The sequence below is a fragment of the Pinus tabuliformis genome, chromosome 3_1 (genome assembly GCF_031772625.1).
Source record: "Pinus tabuliformis cultivar Carrire ecotype Pingquan chromosome 3_1, CPIR1, whole genome shotgun sequence".
NCBI classification, from domain to species: Eukaryota; Viridiplantae; Streptophyta; class Pinopsida; order Pinales; family Pinaceae; genus Pinus; species Pinus tabuliformis.
Window position 1 is genome coordinate 788,415,790 of NC_142301.1, and position 18,524 is coordinate 788,434,313.

The 18,524-nt window shown below is 34.0% G+C and overlaps 1 protein-coding gene across 1 annotated transcript; it reads right to left on the minus strand.

The window, feature by feature from the left end:
* Positions 1-5,206: 5,206 nt before the first annotated feature.
* On the minus strand, positions 5,207-16,699 carry LOC149189795 (putative disease resistance protein At1g61300). The gene is made up of 5 exons (XM_089410347.1): positions 14,974-16,699; positions 14,058-14,914; positions 13,410-13,644; positions 12,998-13,338; positions 5,207-5,416 (listed from the first exon to the last, which is right to left on the minus strand). Exons 1-5 carry the CDS (start codon positions 16,697-16,699, stop codon positions 5,207-5,209), a joined length of 3,369 nt encoding a protein of 1,122 aa, XP_089266473.1.
* Between the last annotated feature and the right edge of the window lie 1,825 nt (positions 16,700-18,524).

An 18,524-nucleotide genomic window follows, 5' to 3' on the forward strand; every position in this document is an offset into this window, starting at 1 on the left:
ACTGTGAAGTCTGATGAGGTTGGAACCACTTTCAAATATATAGATACAATTGATAGCAAAGGAAAGATAAAGGAAATTTAAACCTTTACTTTAAGATTTTAACTTAACGATCAGGGAGCATCCACTGAGTGTCCAAGGAACCCCTTGGGAGTGCACTCCATGGCTCTGGGAATGTCCTTGGGAGCGTCATAGTCCCAAATTGGTAGGGATCATGCCTAAAAGGTTTGCAGTGTGTTCATATATTTTGGAAGCATGCTCTCGCTCATAGTGTGGTTCTAGGGCTAAGAGTAAGGTGGGGGACAATTCCTGCAACATTGGTTCTTATATTTTCTTCTTCATCACACTTGGAGTTTGCAACATCCATTAGGGGACTTTCGAGGTCTAAAATGGGCCTCCTATGGAAATTATAAAATAATAATGGAAATAATAAAATAAGATTAGATGACATCATCAAATTTTAGAGGGAAAAAAGAAAAACTACTTTTTTCAACTCGCATTTTGAACTTATCTCCTTATGGGTTTACTCAAATTTCAAGAGGAAACACTCGTTGGATGCAAAAATTGATTCCTCATCCAACGAGTACCCATGTTGCATACTTTCGATGGACTTTGCTACACGAAAAATGAGAAATACATGAAAAAAACGTAATTGTAATCATATTTTTCATGTATTTCTCATTTTTCGTGTAGTAGGGTCCATCAAAAGTATGTAACATGGGTACTCCTTGGATGAGGAATTAAATTTTGCATCCAACGAGTACTCCTGCTCGAAATTTGAGTAGAACCTTAGGGAGATAAGTTGAAAATACAAGTTGAAAAAGTGGTTTTATTATTTTATTATTTTTAATCTTTTTACTTTTTTACTCCAAAAATGGTGAATCTTCCCCCATGGTTGACATCATCATCTTGAATCCTATTGGTTCTTATACAGTTTATTTTGGTTGTACATTTTTCTTAGGAGGTCCATTTTAGACCTCAAAATTCCCCTAATGGATATTTGACAGCAATGCATAGTATTTGAAATTTGCAGGATGTACTTCAAAAAATAGTTCTACCATACATTCTCCTAGCTCAATGTTATAGTGAATTCTTCTTGCACCAACCAGAGACTCCCACACACCTGAATGAGGATCCCATGGAATTTTATTAATAAAATTATAAATCTCGTCTAGATGCCCAGAACGGTCAAGAAGGTCAACCATGCATGCATGATGCCTCAAACTAGGTTAAAACAACTTCTAAGAGTGAGGGCATGGATTGTTTAAGGTCAACTAGGTTTGTGCATACTTGTAAGTGACAAGCCTATTGTGAGAGTCATTGGCATTAACTTCTGACATTTAGAGTGTGTGAGTTAAAAGCATTAGCTTAGCCTCAAAATAGGTTAAAACAACTTCCAAGAGTCAGGGCATGGATTGTTTAAGGTCTACTAGGCTTGTGCATGTATGTAAGTGACAAGCCTACTGTGGGAGTTATTGGCATTAGCTTTCAACATTTAGAGTGTGTGAGTTATTAGCATTATCTTCTAAATCGACTTGGATTTTGTGAGATTAGTATTTTGACAACTTCAACAACACCACACCATGAAAGAGAGCTTATGAAGATATAGTTGAATGCTTGTGATATTGATGTTATTCTTGGAATAAAAATGTATGGTACATTACACATGACACAACACCACACTATAGTTGAATGTTTGTGATATTGATGTTATTCTTGGAATAAAAATGTATGGTACATTACACATGACACAACACCACACCATGAAAGAGAATGTTGGCGATATGGGTGCTACTATTTGAATAAAAATGTATGGTATATCACATTTGACTTACAAATGGAGAGAGAAAGAAAGCATAATTCTCTAACAACCATTTTTTTTAATACTACTAGGTGGGGACTACCTTTTTGGACACCTTTGTTAACATAAGGGCCATGATATATTGGAAAATATAAATTATCCCTAACTTGTCCTCCCAAACATCGTGGGATAGAAGAGGAGTAAATTTTATGATTTTAGATGACTTGATGTGTTCCCCGCAATCAATATGAGATAGAAGAGGAGGAGATTTTAGAGTTTTAGACAACATTAGGTGTTTCCCATTGTGTCGACATGCACATAGGCCATAGAAGGAGAGGAAAGTTAATCATATAAGCATAATCACCCAACCACTAAATCATTGGTATATATTATTATTATTAGTATAACATTAAGAATACATCAATAAATAAAATATTGAGTAAATAAATATAATCACTTTCTAACGAAAACTCAAAATAAACATAACAATCATACAAATAATCAACTAATAACACCAATACTATAAATACTAAAAATTATAATATATTAAAATTTATATATTATCAAAATTAATTTTATTTTTAAAAAACTTAATAATTATTTTAAAATACAACAAAAATAAACCTATTAAGATATTATTAATTATATTATTATTCACACATAAAATCATTACAACCAAATAAATATATTAAAATGTTATTAATTATATTATCCTTCACACATAAAATCACATATACATCTAAACATGCCCCCAAAAAAAAAATTACTAAATATAAAAACATAATAATCCTCCCGCAATAAATCAAATCAATTCATATTATATTAATAAAGATAATACCTTTACTCTCATTCAAAATCAATTAATTTTATTATATAACCTTTATCATATATATATATATAATTTAATTTAAATAAATATAAATATATATATATATATATATATATATATATATATAATATTTAATTTAAATAAATAATTTTAATTTTATGAATATATTAAAATTTATATTTTAATATATTAATAAATTTATAAATATTATATTAAATATAGTAATATTGATATGATTTTATTGTATTTATATTTAATTTAATATAAAATTTAAATAAATAATCCTAACATTTAAATAAATAATTTTCAACTTAAAAATAATCTTTAACATAGATAAAATAAATATACAAATGCGATAGCATAGATTTTATATTTTCAAAATAATTTTATTATCTACTATATTTTTCATTATAATTTGAAATGATATAAACTCTTTGCTCAAAGCTTTTATGGGCTAAGTTTATGCAAAATAAACATATAATCATATTTCTTAGTAATATGGGATTGTAGAGGTGGTAGGAGTCGGGATTATCATGCACCTTTTAACCATTTGGAATATAATTATGCTTGGGGTTGGGAAACTCATGAGAAATTCTACCAACAATATGATTGATGTTTACACCCTTCTTTAAGGAGTATTTGAACTAACGAAATTGGGATCTTAGGATGTGATTATAATTAGGGACTCTCAAATTATAGTATCTCATTTAATCAATAACTCCTTTCTCCCGGACATGAAACTTTCACAGATTTTTAAGAGGATTTATCATTTACTTTAGTCTATACCTAGGAGACAATTCTTCCATGTTTGGTGTAGCAACAATGTCAAAGATGACTTTCACAAATTTTTAAGAAGATTTATCATTTACTTTAGTTTATACCTAGGAGACAATTCTTTCATGTTTGGTGTAGCAACAATGTCAAAGATGATAACCAGGGCAACAAAGGAGCTACTCTCCCCAAAGGCTTATTAGGGAACTAGCATATACCCCCATACCTTAATGAATGACCCAAATTATATTCTAGGAGGGCTAAACATAATGAATCAATGGAACTATACAAGGAGCCCCCTTAAGCGTAGGAGGCCACCTCGTGGATAGAAAAAGGACAAATGCCCCCTCATCAAAGTTCAAGCTACAATTACAACACACTCGAGGGCAATTATTGTAGGGTGTGCGAGTATCTAGAAGTATGGCGAGAGGAGACGTGGAAGAAATCTAAGAGGTTTGTGCCTGACCCCTGAGGTGATGATGGCATTTAATACCCAACTGATGTGATCCTCTGTCGTGAATTCATCTCAGTTTATGGTCTGATTTGTGTGCAAACTTGCCAAGGTAGCTATGTGGGTGTGGACATGCAACATCATGATCACTTAGGGACAATTGGAAATCATGATAAGGGACACTTCGGTCTTAGGTGAGAGGCCAAGGATGGTTATTTTCTTCTAGTTTATTTCCTGGTACTTGGAGTTGGTGGGGCTAAAGGGACAATGGTGATCAAAATTGAAGTTTATAGAAATTTCCTGCCATTTCACTCTTTGGGTATTCAGGTGCAGTGAATTCTGCAAGAGTAATGGAATAGGATGGAAAAGGCAAGTGGATAGACTCCATGCTAATGTGATGCATCAATAGATTACAAGAATATTAGAAACATGTAAATACTTCAAACACATCCGCAAAGGATTGAAAATGAACTGAACTTTCTTGATTTTCAACTCGAAGAGATCATGAATAGAAAGGAGTTAGTAAAAGGGGGCTCTTTGATAGCAAGAACAACGTTGGTCATGGATCTCCCTCAAACTTTTAGCTCGTTTCTTTTTTGTGTTTTAATAGATAGCTTTCGGAAAATCTACAGTTTAAACATTTTGTGATGTATTTCAGCAAAACCCAGATGAAATATGTAACAATTCATTCCCAGGTTAATAAGTTTCAATATAAACACTACTAGTAAATGTAACTTATTTGAACTTTTAAATGTGTTTTTAATATAAATATATTCTCCATTCATATTAAAAAACAATATAGCATTGTATTGTTTTTATAATTTTATATTAATAAATATTGTTTTTATCGCACAATTGGAATTCTATGCGCGGAGGGAGCAGAGCAGCTATACCAGGCGAAAATGCAAGAGAAAATTTGTGGTGTCAAGTGGTTCAAAGCCACAAGTATTTATAAACAATCAGAAACACGAGGAGGAGGTGAAATCATTCCATGTGACTGGATAATATGATCACGACTAGGAGGCGAAATCATTCCGTGTGACTGGATAATATCATCGTTTGTATAGTATGAAATTGTGCCCCAAATTTTCTATTTCTACATTTTCAAATTATTTTAATGCCGCCCCGCTTCTTTTCAACAACTTCTTGACAAAAATTCAAAAAACCATTCACGCCCCAAATTTTCGATTGCTGCATTTTTCAAAATCTTCCAATGCCGGTAGCTTCTCTTCCACAATTTTTTCGCCAAAATTGAAAAACCCACCAAAAAACAGAGAAGTGTGGCCGAGTTTTTCTATTACTATATTGTTCTCCAGTCTTCTAGAATGCGACCCAACTAGCTTTTCAGACAATTGTTTTACGAAAACTCCGCATGCCGCTCAGATAACACATGGAAGTAGAAGACGACGGGCAAACAGGACCTCAACTCCTCTTTCTTTCTTGTCTCCTCAGGCACCTTCGATTTCCCCTCCACGAGCACGAAGAGACGAACACAGACTCCCATCTTTGTATCGATGCCGGCGTCCTTGGTGTGAACTCTGTGGGCGTGTTTGTTATATGCAGTCAACTAAGTGAGCTCAAAACCAATCATTAAAACATTGAAGTGTGGAGGAAGTTGCAGACATAGTAGCTGCTTCTTCTTCGCTTGCGATGGGATTTTATCCTTTCTCACTATTTCATGGAAATCAAAATCGATTAGAGTGGGCGGGAAAATTCAAAATATAAAAAGTCCAAATCAAATTCAAATCTATGGGAGCATTTTGATTTATGGATAATTCAAATTATCATGCCCATGGTGGATTATTGGGCATAAGCCATGAGCCATGCATACGGGAGGTCATGGCGGTCAAGGTTGGAATTTGGATTCCTCTTTATCTATCGTACAATTTCTTTCGATGTTTTCGATCTTTATGCCACTTTTCAAGAAACATTATGTTTAAAATTTTGTCCTTCCAAATGTGATGTTTTGATAATAAATTAACCCTTTACTAATAAGGGTTTCATTAAAAACACATATCTATCATTAGAAGAGAAAAAACAAAATGACCATAACACATAAATGACTTATTGAATTCTCAAATTTGGTTTGAAATTATATGGAACACTCATAATAAAATATCCATAAATCAAATATCCTTGACTCAGACATGCCATAACATGATATTACTAAGGAGATATTATGGGACGTGTAAGATGACCAACAAAGTAAAACTATGAGATGGACTATCCTCTGAATCCTCTCCGTGATCATAATCACATGGAATCAATGTGAGGGTCCACCACAGAGAGGTTGTAGTCAAGTAAGTACATTGTATAAAAAGGGTTTTAGTATTTCATAAGCTTCATGAGCCATATCTTTCAAATCTTTTAAGTGATATGTTGAGACACTCGATATCTTGTGTAGATTATAGTTGAAGCGACACTTCCACTGTTCCATAGGTGATATTGTGACATAGGATAACTTTCATAAGCGAGTGGTGAGTTGGTGACACTGTGACATTGGCCCAAACAATCCAATAAAGGTGGATGACCAATACACTCAGGGAGAGCAAGTGGGAACAAGCAAGATTGTGGTCCAAAATTACAAGGAAGAGGTTTTGTTCTTTTAGCTATGTAGGTTCAATGATGCACTAACACACTCATGGATTGATTGTTTGATTCATTCATGAGAATTTTAATGATGTTTGCATAAGAGATAGATACATATTCATTGGATTTCAAGGAAACTATTTGGACTTGGATTCTAATCCAACTTACCCTAATCAAATGAACGAATTGTGAGTTATTGAATGACATTCCTTCTAAGGAGTACGAAATATATATGTTTTCTTCCCCTTGTACCTTCTAGGTGACACTTATGGGAATTCAATCATATTAAGATTGATTGAGCATCTGAAGAGATCTCATCATGAACAAAACATTTCAAACCAAGCCAAATTTGTTGTGTTGTGGGCATATATATATGAATGACATTATTTGATATAAAGTCTCTATTAGACTAGATGCTTATTGATCACTTAGTTTTGTAGACATATATTTAAGGAGACTAGGTAATAACCTTTGTTGAATGGTCTCAAATCCATTTTCTGTGGTTGTGTGTCCTTAGGCTTTAGGTGCTTTTGTGCAAGTTGTAAGTATCTTAATTCCTACTTCAATAAAAATATGTTTCACTTTCTATGTGTGTGCATATTTGAATTCACTCGAGAGCTCTCTTCAATTGGCATGGTCAACTTACATGCACCTCAAGATGCATCAACAAGAAACCAAATCAATGAAAGGTGAAAAGGGGCCTAAATAGATTTACCCATGGAAAATTGAAATCTTGCAATATTAATGGCACAAAAGAAAATAGAGAAAGACTAAGAATGTGAAGCCTAGGAATAAAAATACACAAAATTGTTATCTATAAGTTTATAGTTTCTATTTGTAATAATTCCTAAAGCATAAAAGAGCCAAACAAAGGTCATTTCTAGAAGGTTTTGTCAAAAAAAGGTTTCCAAGGTAAGATATCTACATTATCATGTTTACAATTGAGTTCTTCAACACCATTTCTACATTTATTAATTCTAATAAATTAATAAATAGTTTTGAGTGATGTTTTAGATTCGTTTCATTTTGATGGTATTGTACAATTAATAAATTAGGTTTTGGTTTACTTGAACCCACTTAACATATTACAAGTATGTGTTTAAGTAACACACCTTGTTGGTGATGGATAGAGTAAAACATAAACCACTGTAATAGTTAAATATACACACACTTCTTACAAATTTTTAAAAGAATTGTGTTTATAAATTGGAATTGTTGACAATTTTCTTTTTAGTTCTATAGTATGTCTTAAAATTGCTTTTGTTTGGCTAAGAGTTTGATTTCATGGAATGTAAGGAAATAGGTTAATAGGCCAAGACTAAGAGGTATTTGGTAAGAGTGAAGTTAAACTAGGACTATGAGTCCGGGTAATTCCAAGGAGTGGTTTTTCTTGAATAACCATGATGAGTCAACCTGCATTATGGATAGTTGCCAATGATGATTGTCCCCAATGTGAATTTCACCATTGAATTATAATCATTTTTCCCAATATATTAAAAGAAGAGAAAAATAGACCAAAAAAATATTAAAATATTATAGAAAACAATTCACTAAATTCACTGGATATATTTCAAGAATATTTTTAACTAAAACATCATAAAAAACACTAAACTTTTTAAAAAAATTATATTTATCAAATTTTAATTATTTAATATAGAGAAAATTCTTAAACCTACTAAATTAATTTATATATTAAAAAAATAAAAATATTTAATCCACACAAATCTACAATTTCTTAAAAAAATACAATACTTCATTCCCATCCAACAAACAAAAAAAACTAAATATTTAATAATTAATAAAAACCCAACTTTACCAAATTGTCATAAATAATATCTTTTAGCAAATCTGGTCGAAACCACGATCAATCCACACAAATCTACAATTTCTTAAAAAAAAATACAATACTTCATTCCCATCCAACAAACAAAAAAAACTAAATATTTAATAATTAATAAAAACCCAACTTTACCAAATTGTCATAAATAATATCTTTTAGCAAATCTGGTCGAAACCACGATCACGGAACTTATGGTGCACACTAATTTTAATTTCAGCCGACCGAGGAAACCTTTTAGCAAGTCTTGTCGAAACCACGATCACGGAACTTATGGTGCACACGAATTTTAATTTCAGCCGACCGAGGAAACTGCGATGGTCGTCCTCTAATTCTCTCAATTCTTCATAGTCATCATTTGTTGATAAGATTACCGATTTATTAAAGTGGAAAGACGTCACTTTCTGGATATGATATTGAGAACCTTTTCAAACACATCTTCACCGTCAAATATACGTTCTGGATCTTTCCAAACACGTCAGGTCAGACGGTTATTTAAAAAAATTCAACGTATTTTACAGGTACAATAGTCTTGGACAGTCAAAATGCCCGTCAAATTCCAAGACGTACCAGGTACTATCACATCAATCGGAAACTGGAACAGTCTTTTTGCCATTAAAACAACTTCCGAAAAATATACATTTATTGTTTAAAAAATATTCATATTATTTTTAATATTCTTAAATTAAAAAAAAAATATTATTTTTTAAAAATTAAAATTAATTTTTTTAATATAATTTATTATAATACTTATTATTAATAATTATTAAATTTTTATAATTTTATATCAGAGTTGTTTTTATGAGATTTTTGGATTTTAAGGTGTTAAAATTTGGCAGAAAATTTTTGAGATGAAATTTTGATTTGTGTTATTTAAGTATATGTGGATTCAGCATCCTTAAAAACTCCAAAGGCACTTAGATTGTGTAGGGATTACTCATCAAACTTGTCATTTCAATAAATTCTTACCAAATTTTAGAGACAAAAAACCCACAAAAAAACTTCTAAAAAATTCTACTAAAAACAACTCGATTCTACATTTCTAAATCATATAAAAACCATTACATTTCTAAATCATATAAAAACCTTTATATAAATTCAGTTAATTTTGTATTATTCTACATCCATTTTTAAAACATATCGCAACAAATTATATAACTGAGTCTCTTACTTTTGAACAATTCACATAATAATACACCTATTTAATAATTACCCTTTCATTACATATTTCTCCGTTTTGTTAACCTTTTCACTATACACCATCAATACATTAACACATTTGAAGAAAAATTGAACTCACAATTATTAGAATAAAAAAAATAAAAATAAAAAGATTTTTTTGAGATAAAATTAATTGCCAACGATTCCTTATTTCAAATTAACGTGGATAATGATTTGTGGAATTTTTTTATCCAGGCCACAATTATTAGAATAAAAAATAAAAAAATAAAAAGATTTTTTTGAGATAAAATTAATTGTGAACGATTTCTTATTTCAACTTAATGTGGATAATGATTTGTGGAATTTTTTTATCCAATTGAGGGCCTAGATTGATTCTCAATAGAATATGCATATGCTTAGTCTTAATGCTTATTAACAACAATAGTATATTGACTTTTAATAAATTAAAAAATTTATAATCGTGTCAAATGGCTCCCTACTCACCAATTTCCTAGGAATTTGAGATTATTCCAATTCTAATAAGTTCTCCATGATAAGTTCTTCATTATTATTTATAACATTCATTTGTATATAAACAAATTTTGTTTTACAAGATGGTCCATTACTTCCCCACCTATCAATTTCCTAGGGATTTGAGATTATCCCAATTCTAATAAGTTCTTCCATGATAAGTTCCTCATTATTATTTATAACATTCATTTATAATTTCTTTTTCTTCTTAAGTTAACGTTAATCCATAACCACATTAATATTATGAATGTTGAGAGATATTTAGGTAAAAATCACTCAAACAAATTATAAGAAAAGGTTGAGGAATAGCCCGGATGGCCAAAAGTGGCCGGAATTTGGGCCAAAAAAAATTCAAAATTTTTTGTAGAGGTAGTGTTTGAATCGTGTTTTTGATGGTAGAAATAGACTCAGCACCATCAAAAACGTCTAGGACACCTAAAATTTTGAAGTTTAACAACTATAACTTGGATTTACAAAAATCTGTTTTTGATGGTAGAAATAGACTCAGCACCATAAAAAAACGTCTAGAACACCTTAAATTTTGAAGTTTAACAACTATAAATTGGATTTACAAAAATCTTTGCTAGAATTTCTTAAATATAATCAAAATTTCCATAATTTTATGAGCAATTCCTCCAACTAATTAAACTAAAACGATTTATTTTGAAATTCTAACCCTACTCACAAAAAAGCGTTATCAACTCATGGCGGTACGGATACGGCATCAGTCCACGAGGACCTGTGGGCGTGGACCTGTGGGTGTGGGTGTGGGTGAAAAAGAAATTAATTATAAATTTATCTGATACTAATCTGTATCAGTATTTATTGCGCTAAAAGGGCTTAAGATAAGCAGGAGGTTTATTACGGCAATTCCTATTTCCAACCCCATTGAAACATAAATGCAGCCTGACATGCAAGGGATATAGCAGTTGCTTTGTTGCTAAAATGCCAAAGTCAACCCCATTGAAACATAAATACAAGAGAACTGCTATATCCCTTGCATGTCAGGCTGCATTTATGTTTCAATGGGGTTGGAAATAGGAATTGCCGGTTTATTACGGTCAGTGGCTCTTCAACGAATGCTTATTGAGGCTTTTTTTAATATCCTGTCATTGATGCGCAATTTTTTTTGTTTCAATTTCTTTGACAACGGGCATATCGACATTCATAAACAATTTAACTCATATAATTATACTAATTATATCAAATACCAAAAATTATTAAATAATCCACTTTTAATACTTGGAGCGGTTTACATTTATTAAGCTTAAAAACAATTAAAAGGCAAGCCATCGATGTTTTTTAATCAATGATTAAAAAAAGGCGTTACAACTGGCAGATGAGTTATAAAGATGTTTCATGAACAACTTGACTTATCTAAGTACAATAATAATATCAATATAAAAAATAGTTAAAATAATTTATAAGCATATAACTGCAATAATAATATCAATATAAAAAATAGTTAAAATAATTTATAAGTATATAACTGCAATAATAATATCAAAACTAAATAATCCACTTTCAGCATTCATAGTTGTTTACATTTATTAAGCATATGATTTAATAAACGATTCAGATGCAATGTATGTTCTTTAATCAATGATAAAAGATGCTCAGGTGCTGGCAACGGGCGGATGAGTTCTAGAGATGCTATAATCCTGAACGAAAATCAGTTATGCATACACCTGGCGGGCAAGATAATTCAGGCCCTTTCACCCACAATAACTGAAGATAACAAGCGACATGCTACTGCAATTCAATTTACTATATATAATTCTCAGACATAAAATCAGTTTCATTTTTTTGATATTAAAAATATATTTTTAGGCGGGCCTGTGACAAGGTATTTTATTAAAGTATTTTGCGGTGAGGTAGTTAGGGATTGGAAATTTGTGAGAAAAATTCAATTATGATAAAGATTGTTGTAACCCAAACCAAAATACTATCTTCAAATTATTTTAATGACTTAAATATCCCGTCAAAAATTGTTAAATATGACTACATAATACACCTAACCTAACAAAAGAAACTCACATTACCTGATAAAAATACATAATACACCTAACCTAACAAAAGAAACTCACATTACCTGATAAAGAAGATTTTGATAATTAAACTCTTTTCAGTAATAAATATTTGCTTTAATTTTATTTACATGGGCAAAAGTAAGAAAAAAGTGAAAGCATTTCATATAGTTCATTTTAAAATGCGAGAGACTCGTTGGTCACAGAAGCATTATTAGAAAACAAATGCAGAAGGAAATCCAAGTTGCAACGGCACTGGCAACTTTTGCGACTTTAACCTTGACGATGCAAGGTATCTACGAACATGGAACATTTCATTAAAAAAACCCTGAAAAGAGAAAGTCATTCTCCAATCTACGAAAAAGATTCTTAAGAAAAAAAAAAAAAAAGCCAGGCTCCATTTTCCGGGAAAATTCTTCCCAAAAAACATAAACTTTTCTTAAAAAACATAGAATTCTCGAAACAATACATCTAATAAACTTGCTTACCATATGTAATGATTAAGTTTATTTTTATTTAACACCCTTTAAAAATAATTAACCTTATTATTAACTAATGTCCACTTCTGCCCCAGGACCTTAGCTAAGTACTATCGCTAACTTTCATTATTCTAATTTTAAGAAAAAACTATTTGCTACTTTTCTTTCTTATAACAATTTCACCATCCCACTTCAAAATTTTTGATTACCTAGGTAATCTCTTATTTTTCCAAAAAGAAAAGAATAAAACTTCATTGTATTTATGATTTGCCATCATAACCGACAGATTTAGTTTTTCAAAAGAAAAGAATAAAACCTCATTGTATTTTCTGATTTGTCGTGATCACCCACTTTCATGTCAAAACCAAAGATGTCCATTCGTCCCATTTAACGCCACCATACGATATGTGTTAATGCAATCCCACCGCCATTAACCGCGGCTATGCAATAGCAGCAAGCTCCTCCACTCAAGTCCCCGAGACTCCAAAGCGGCAAGCACCACTTCTCCTCCGTAGGCTGCTCACCCCCAATGCCCATCCTAGATCCACGCTCCTGAAGCCCATTTTGCTAACGTCTGGAACGTGAAAGTCTCTGGCACGAAAGTGTCCATCAATAAACGAATGCAGCGCCCTTTCCAATTCATTGATCATCAGTTTCAGAGAAAAACGCAGCCGTTCTAATATCGGCAGACAGTCACCTGTTTCAAGCGTTGATGCGCCACACAGAAGATGTCCACCACCAACACTTCGATCACCGGGCACTTGAGCGCGATCATGAACACGAAGCAGATCTTCACCATAGTAACCAGATGGTCGGGAAAGGCTTTCGCCGCGCCGGATTTCGCCTCCCACCGACGTTCTCTTCTCTGCGCTCACCTCAGTTCATCGGAAAATTATCGCTGATCGAAACGCTTTTACTCAACGGCTACCGTCTCACCGGCCAAATTTCTGACTCCATAGGCAAACTCCAACACTTGATACAGCTTAATCTGGCGAAAAGTAGCCTGACTTGTACCATTCAGGGGTCGATACGGAAGCTCGGCAGTTCGGATTTGAACGATAGTCTTCTTTCCGGTCCCGTCCTGGCCTAAATCTTTCATTTTTTTGCCGGAGAAGCAAGAAACATCGAGACCTGCAAGCCTTTGCACTGCTGCCGCCTCACTTTCACCTGCCTTCCATTTCATGACAACTGGGAAACTTTACAAATCAAGAAAACAACTGATTACCAGTGCAGAGTCTGGAGTGCCAGAAGAGATAGCCCTGTTGAGTTTGCCACAGAAGAATGACCAAGAGTGGGCAGAGATTCATGATGTATGCCAAATCATGCAAGTGTATAAAGACTTCTTAAGAAAAGAAAAACATCATTATTGCTCCAAAATTCTCCGTAGAGCCAACTTTTCATTTCCGTCATCAATTTAGAATACCTATTTCTTGAGTCTCTCGTGTCTTCTACAGACATAGTCTTCACCTCTATCATTTTATTGGATTCCCTAAATTCTCTTAAATCTTCCATTATCGGGGAACTGCAACCATAGACTTTTATTATTTGAAGTGTTTTCAAATTGAAATAACTCTTTGGAAATACCTTCAATGCTGAGCATTCTACTATGATGAATGTCTGGAGTACTGGCATTGCTCCTTCCTTTACGATTGGCAACTCTTCTAATTCATGCAACCCAACAATTGAAAATATCTTCAATAAGGAAAATGCCTCCTTGTCACCGAATTCCTGAGGAAACTTCTTTAATCTAGAGCATTCAATTATTTCTAATCGCTGCAGATTGTTGAGCTTATGCAAATGTGAAAGTTCCTCCAACATATTACACTTGTATAATATAAGACTAGTCATATTTTGAAAAGCACAAAAACTATTTTCCATTCTAACCAAGTCAGGACACTCCAGATACAGTTTTCTCAGCTTTGACATATTATTCATCTCACTCGGCAGAGATCTCAGCTGTGTGAGCTCTAACATGAGGGTGTTCATTTCAATCATATTCCCTAATGTGCCTTGCCTAATAACAGCCCCATTGTTTGTTAGGTGGAACCTGGTGAGTTGCCTTAAGCTGCCCAAACTACTAATGGTGGCCACTTTTTTACATTTCCTGGGCTCACCGTTTTCCCATAGATTGGTGCATCCATACATTGTCAAACCTTGCAAAGAGGTGAGCTGTGTTATACTAAAAGGTAGATACTGCAAATGACCACATTTATCCATGGCTAGATGCCTTAAAGATTTCAAATTATGAAGGCCGGACGGTAATTCCGTGATTCTAGAATGGCTCAGATCAAGGATCTCCAGGTTTCCAAGACTTGTAAGAGATGCAGGTAGTAAGTTAGTAAGTTGATGGGCATACCTGATAAGAAGAGGCATCTCAGCTGTTTCAAACACCCCAAACTCTCTGGTAATGACCGCACTGACGTCCCACTCAAATCCAGAACCTTAAGAGAGACCATACCCCCAATAACCAGTTTTGGAATTTTCGTTAAACATTTGTTACCATCTATTAACAATGAACATAGTTCTGGAACTCTCATTGTCTCGGGGAGCGAACGCAGTTCGTTACTACTCAACAAAATCCGACTGCATCCGGAACATTCATTTTCGTTGAAGGTGCTCAAACCCTGACCCACACGGCAAAAGAAAGTTTCTTCGGCCTCGGCAACCCGGATTCCCAAATCGCGCAGGAGGTTGTGTATCCTGAAGAATACTATGCACCCGTCAATGCCTCTTACGATGGGTTCTATCAAGCAACGATCTGCCAAAAGGCTGAGATAAACCCCTCCCACTGCGAATGGGTGGTAGCTAAGTTGATGGCGATCTTTTCTTGCCAGCAGTCCTTCTCCAACCCACAATGGAATCACATGGTTGGCATGAATAATTTGGTCTTCTGCGAATGCTGCAGCCATGTATAGAAAGCATAATTGCAAATGAATATTCTCCTTACCCAGTGCATCGTAACTCAAGCTTAGGCAAGCATCGAGGCTATGGTCATTTGGCAGTCTCTGAGCGGTCCATTTCCACTCCTGTGGATCAGTACACCCGGCCATTGCCCTCCCTACAACTTTAAGTGCCAAGGGAAGCCCTCCACACTTACAACACACCAACTTGGCATTTTCCTCATTGATGTTTGCTGGTATGCTTCTGTTATTATAGGGAAAAGCATGATATGCAAACAACTTCCAACTCTCATCTTTGGACAAGTTCTCCATTGTTACTGTGTACTTCTCTGCAACTCCCATTTTTAACAGTACACTGCGATACCTAGAACTCACAATAATTTTGGAGTTGGAGTGACTAGTTACAGCCCGCAGTATGCCCAATCCCTCCAACAATTCCGTGGCGTCCTTTTCCCAAAGGTCATCTATGAACAAGGCAAACTTGCTACTCTGCTGCAGTGACTCATTCAACCATATTTTTACACCATCTTCGTCCATGTTTTTCCCCAAAGCTACATTTTTTTGTAAGGTTATTTGTGTACAAAGCTCATCCCTAAGACTTCTAGCAGTTCGACTTTGCAAAACAGTTAGCCAGAGAGCATAACCGTCGCGAAAGTAATTGCTCACCTTTTCGCTGTTGAAGAGTCGCTTGAGAAGCAGAGTTTTTCCAGATCCGCCCTTGCCAAGCACACCAATGCTGTTAGCCTCGATATCATCTATTACCCATTTTTCTATAATTGCGAAGGTTTTGTCTTGTCCCACTACTAGGGCTTCGTCAATCAACTTACTCCTTGCTCCGCCTTTTGGAGCATGAGCGGCCTGGGAAGTGCTTGCCAGAGCTTGGACACCTTGATTAATCTGCTTTTGTCCCTGAAGGATCCTCCGAGTTTGCTCTTGAGCTTGGACCATGTTAACCAAGGGCGATAATCTTACATATTCTTCTATATTTGCAATCAGAGTGTTGATCTTCTTGGTGGTTTGATATTGAGAAACAAGATCCCACCTTGGTATTGTGCACTGGTGCACAATTTCTGATGCTTCTTTGAGAAGCATCTGCAACTCTTTAAGCCATTTGTTAACAGCTGAAGCCTCATCTTTGTGCTGGTTCAATGCCAGCCGGCAATGCTGGATCTGCTCGATAATAGGCTCAATTCTTATCAATTTATCTTTCAAAGCGGCCAGCACTTTCCTGCAGCGAAGGGCAATGTTAATGTGCCGAAATATTTGGTCTATTGTCATCTGTAAGCCCACACCAATAAGTCCAGGGACAAAACCAGGATCACCCATGCTATTTTCAATAAATTCCCTCTAGAAATTATATGCAATCCCCTCTGCAATACAACGAAAACACTCTCCCAACTTAACTCAAATATTTTCCAGGATCTCAAAACGACACAGACGGTTAAGCAAATACCAAAAATGTTGCGAGGCACTTTTGGTCGCAATATATTGCCGGCTGCAAGTCCTTGGGGTGAAAGGCTTTACGATGGTTTCGAATAAGTTGTTATTCATCGCTTTAAAGGTTAGGTAATTCGTTTCGGAGTCGTCTACTGAGGTGGATGGTCACAAGTGGTCTACTGAGGTGGATGGTCTGGTGGCTGGAATTTGGGAAAAAATTTGGCAAAGGTAGTTTTTGAATTATATTTTTAAAGGTAGAATTTAAATTTTAAAGATTAATAACTATAATTTGAATTTAAAAAATAGATTTAGCACTATTAAAAATGTTTAAAACGCTTAAATTTTTTAAAATTAACAACTATAATTTAAATTTACAAAAATTATAATTAAATTTCTGGAAATATAACCAAAATTTAAACAGTCTCGTTAGACTAACACATTCATCTCAATTAAAGCCGTAGGAGATGGGTTAGAATAAATATTGTAGGATTTTGAGTGCCGAAAGCATCGCACTACCATCCATTCAATTGCCATTGTAGATGCACATATCCATGTGAACGTTACTTCTTCGCACGTAAGTCCGAGGGAATTTATCAAAAAAATAAATAGGCTATTAATAGTACATCGGAACATGTCTCTGTCCCAATCAAGGTAGGAATTACGAGGTAATTTATCGTATTAGATAGGAATATCTCTTGCGCCGGCCAGAGTAGGAATTTCAAGGCCAGAATTTATCGAAAAGAAAAAAAAGGTTATTAATATTATACAGGAACATATCTCTGTCGCGATCAGGGTAGGAGTCTTCAAATTTGAAGCACCGTCAAAGTCAAAGTCCGATGAAGTACCGTCAAAGTCGAAGTCCGATGAAGTAGGAATTTCAAATTTAGTATTCTGAAAATTCATGTATTTTTTGCAATTTTAATATTTGTTTTGATATATGAAATTGATAATTAAATTTTTTCACTATATTTATTTATAGATTATTTAATCACAAACAATTTACTCATCAAATTCCATCTTAATCACAAACTCCCTAACAAATTCCATCTTAATCACAAACTCCCTAAAAACAAGTTACCTGGGAATATTGTCAGGTACGTTGCGTCGCCAATAGGTGCCAGGGTTGGAATTTAAAGATTTGGACAAGCCAGATATTGAACATTGACGATTTTGAAAGCTTTTTAATCTCATAGAGAGACAAATCTACCTGCCAGATTTCATCATTGTCACGGCAGCAAATCAACATATGACCGAGGCCAGCTTTTTAATCTCATAGAGAGACAAATTTACCTGCCAGATTTCATCATTGTCACTGCAGCAAATCAACATATGAGCGAGGCCAGCAGATTTTTACAACATATGGCCGAAGCCAGCAGAATTTCAGAATATTTACGACATAGCCGTTACAAATCGTCCATGAGGCCGAAGCCAACACCCCACAGGAATCGATCCCGACTGGAGGGAGCGAAAGCCATCCGCCCCAGCCGTCTAATCATACACGTCGCGTGCTTTAGGGATTGGGCTTTTGGTTAGTTCATTATACAATTGTAAAAAGTAGATTATTGACAACTAAGTCCATGTTTATTCTCTTTCCATCTTATCTATTTGATAAAATTAATAACATATTCAAAAATAAAAAGCATTGAATCAATCATTATTTTTTTTATAATATTTAATATTTTCCCGATAATCAACTGATATCTTACTTTTATAA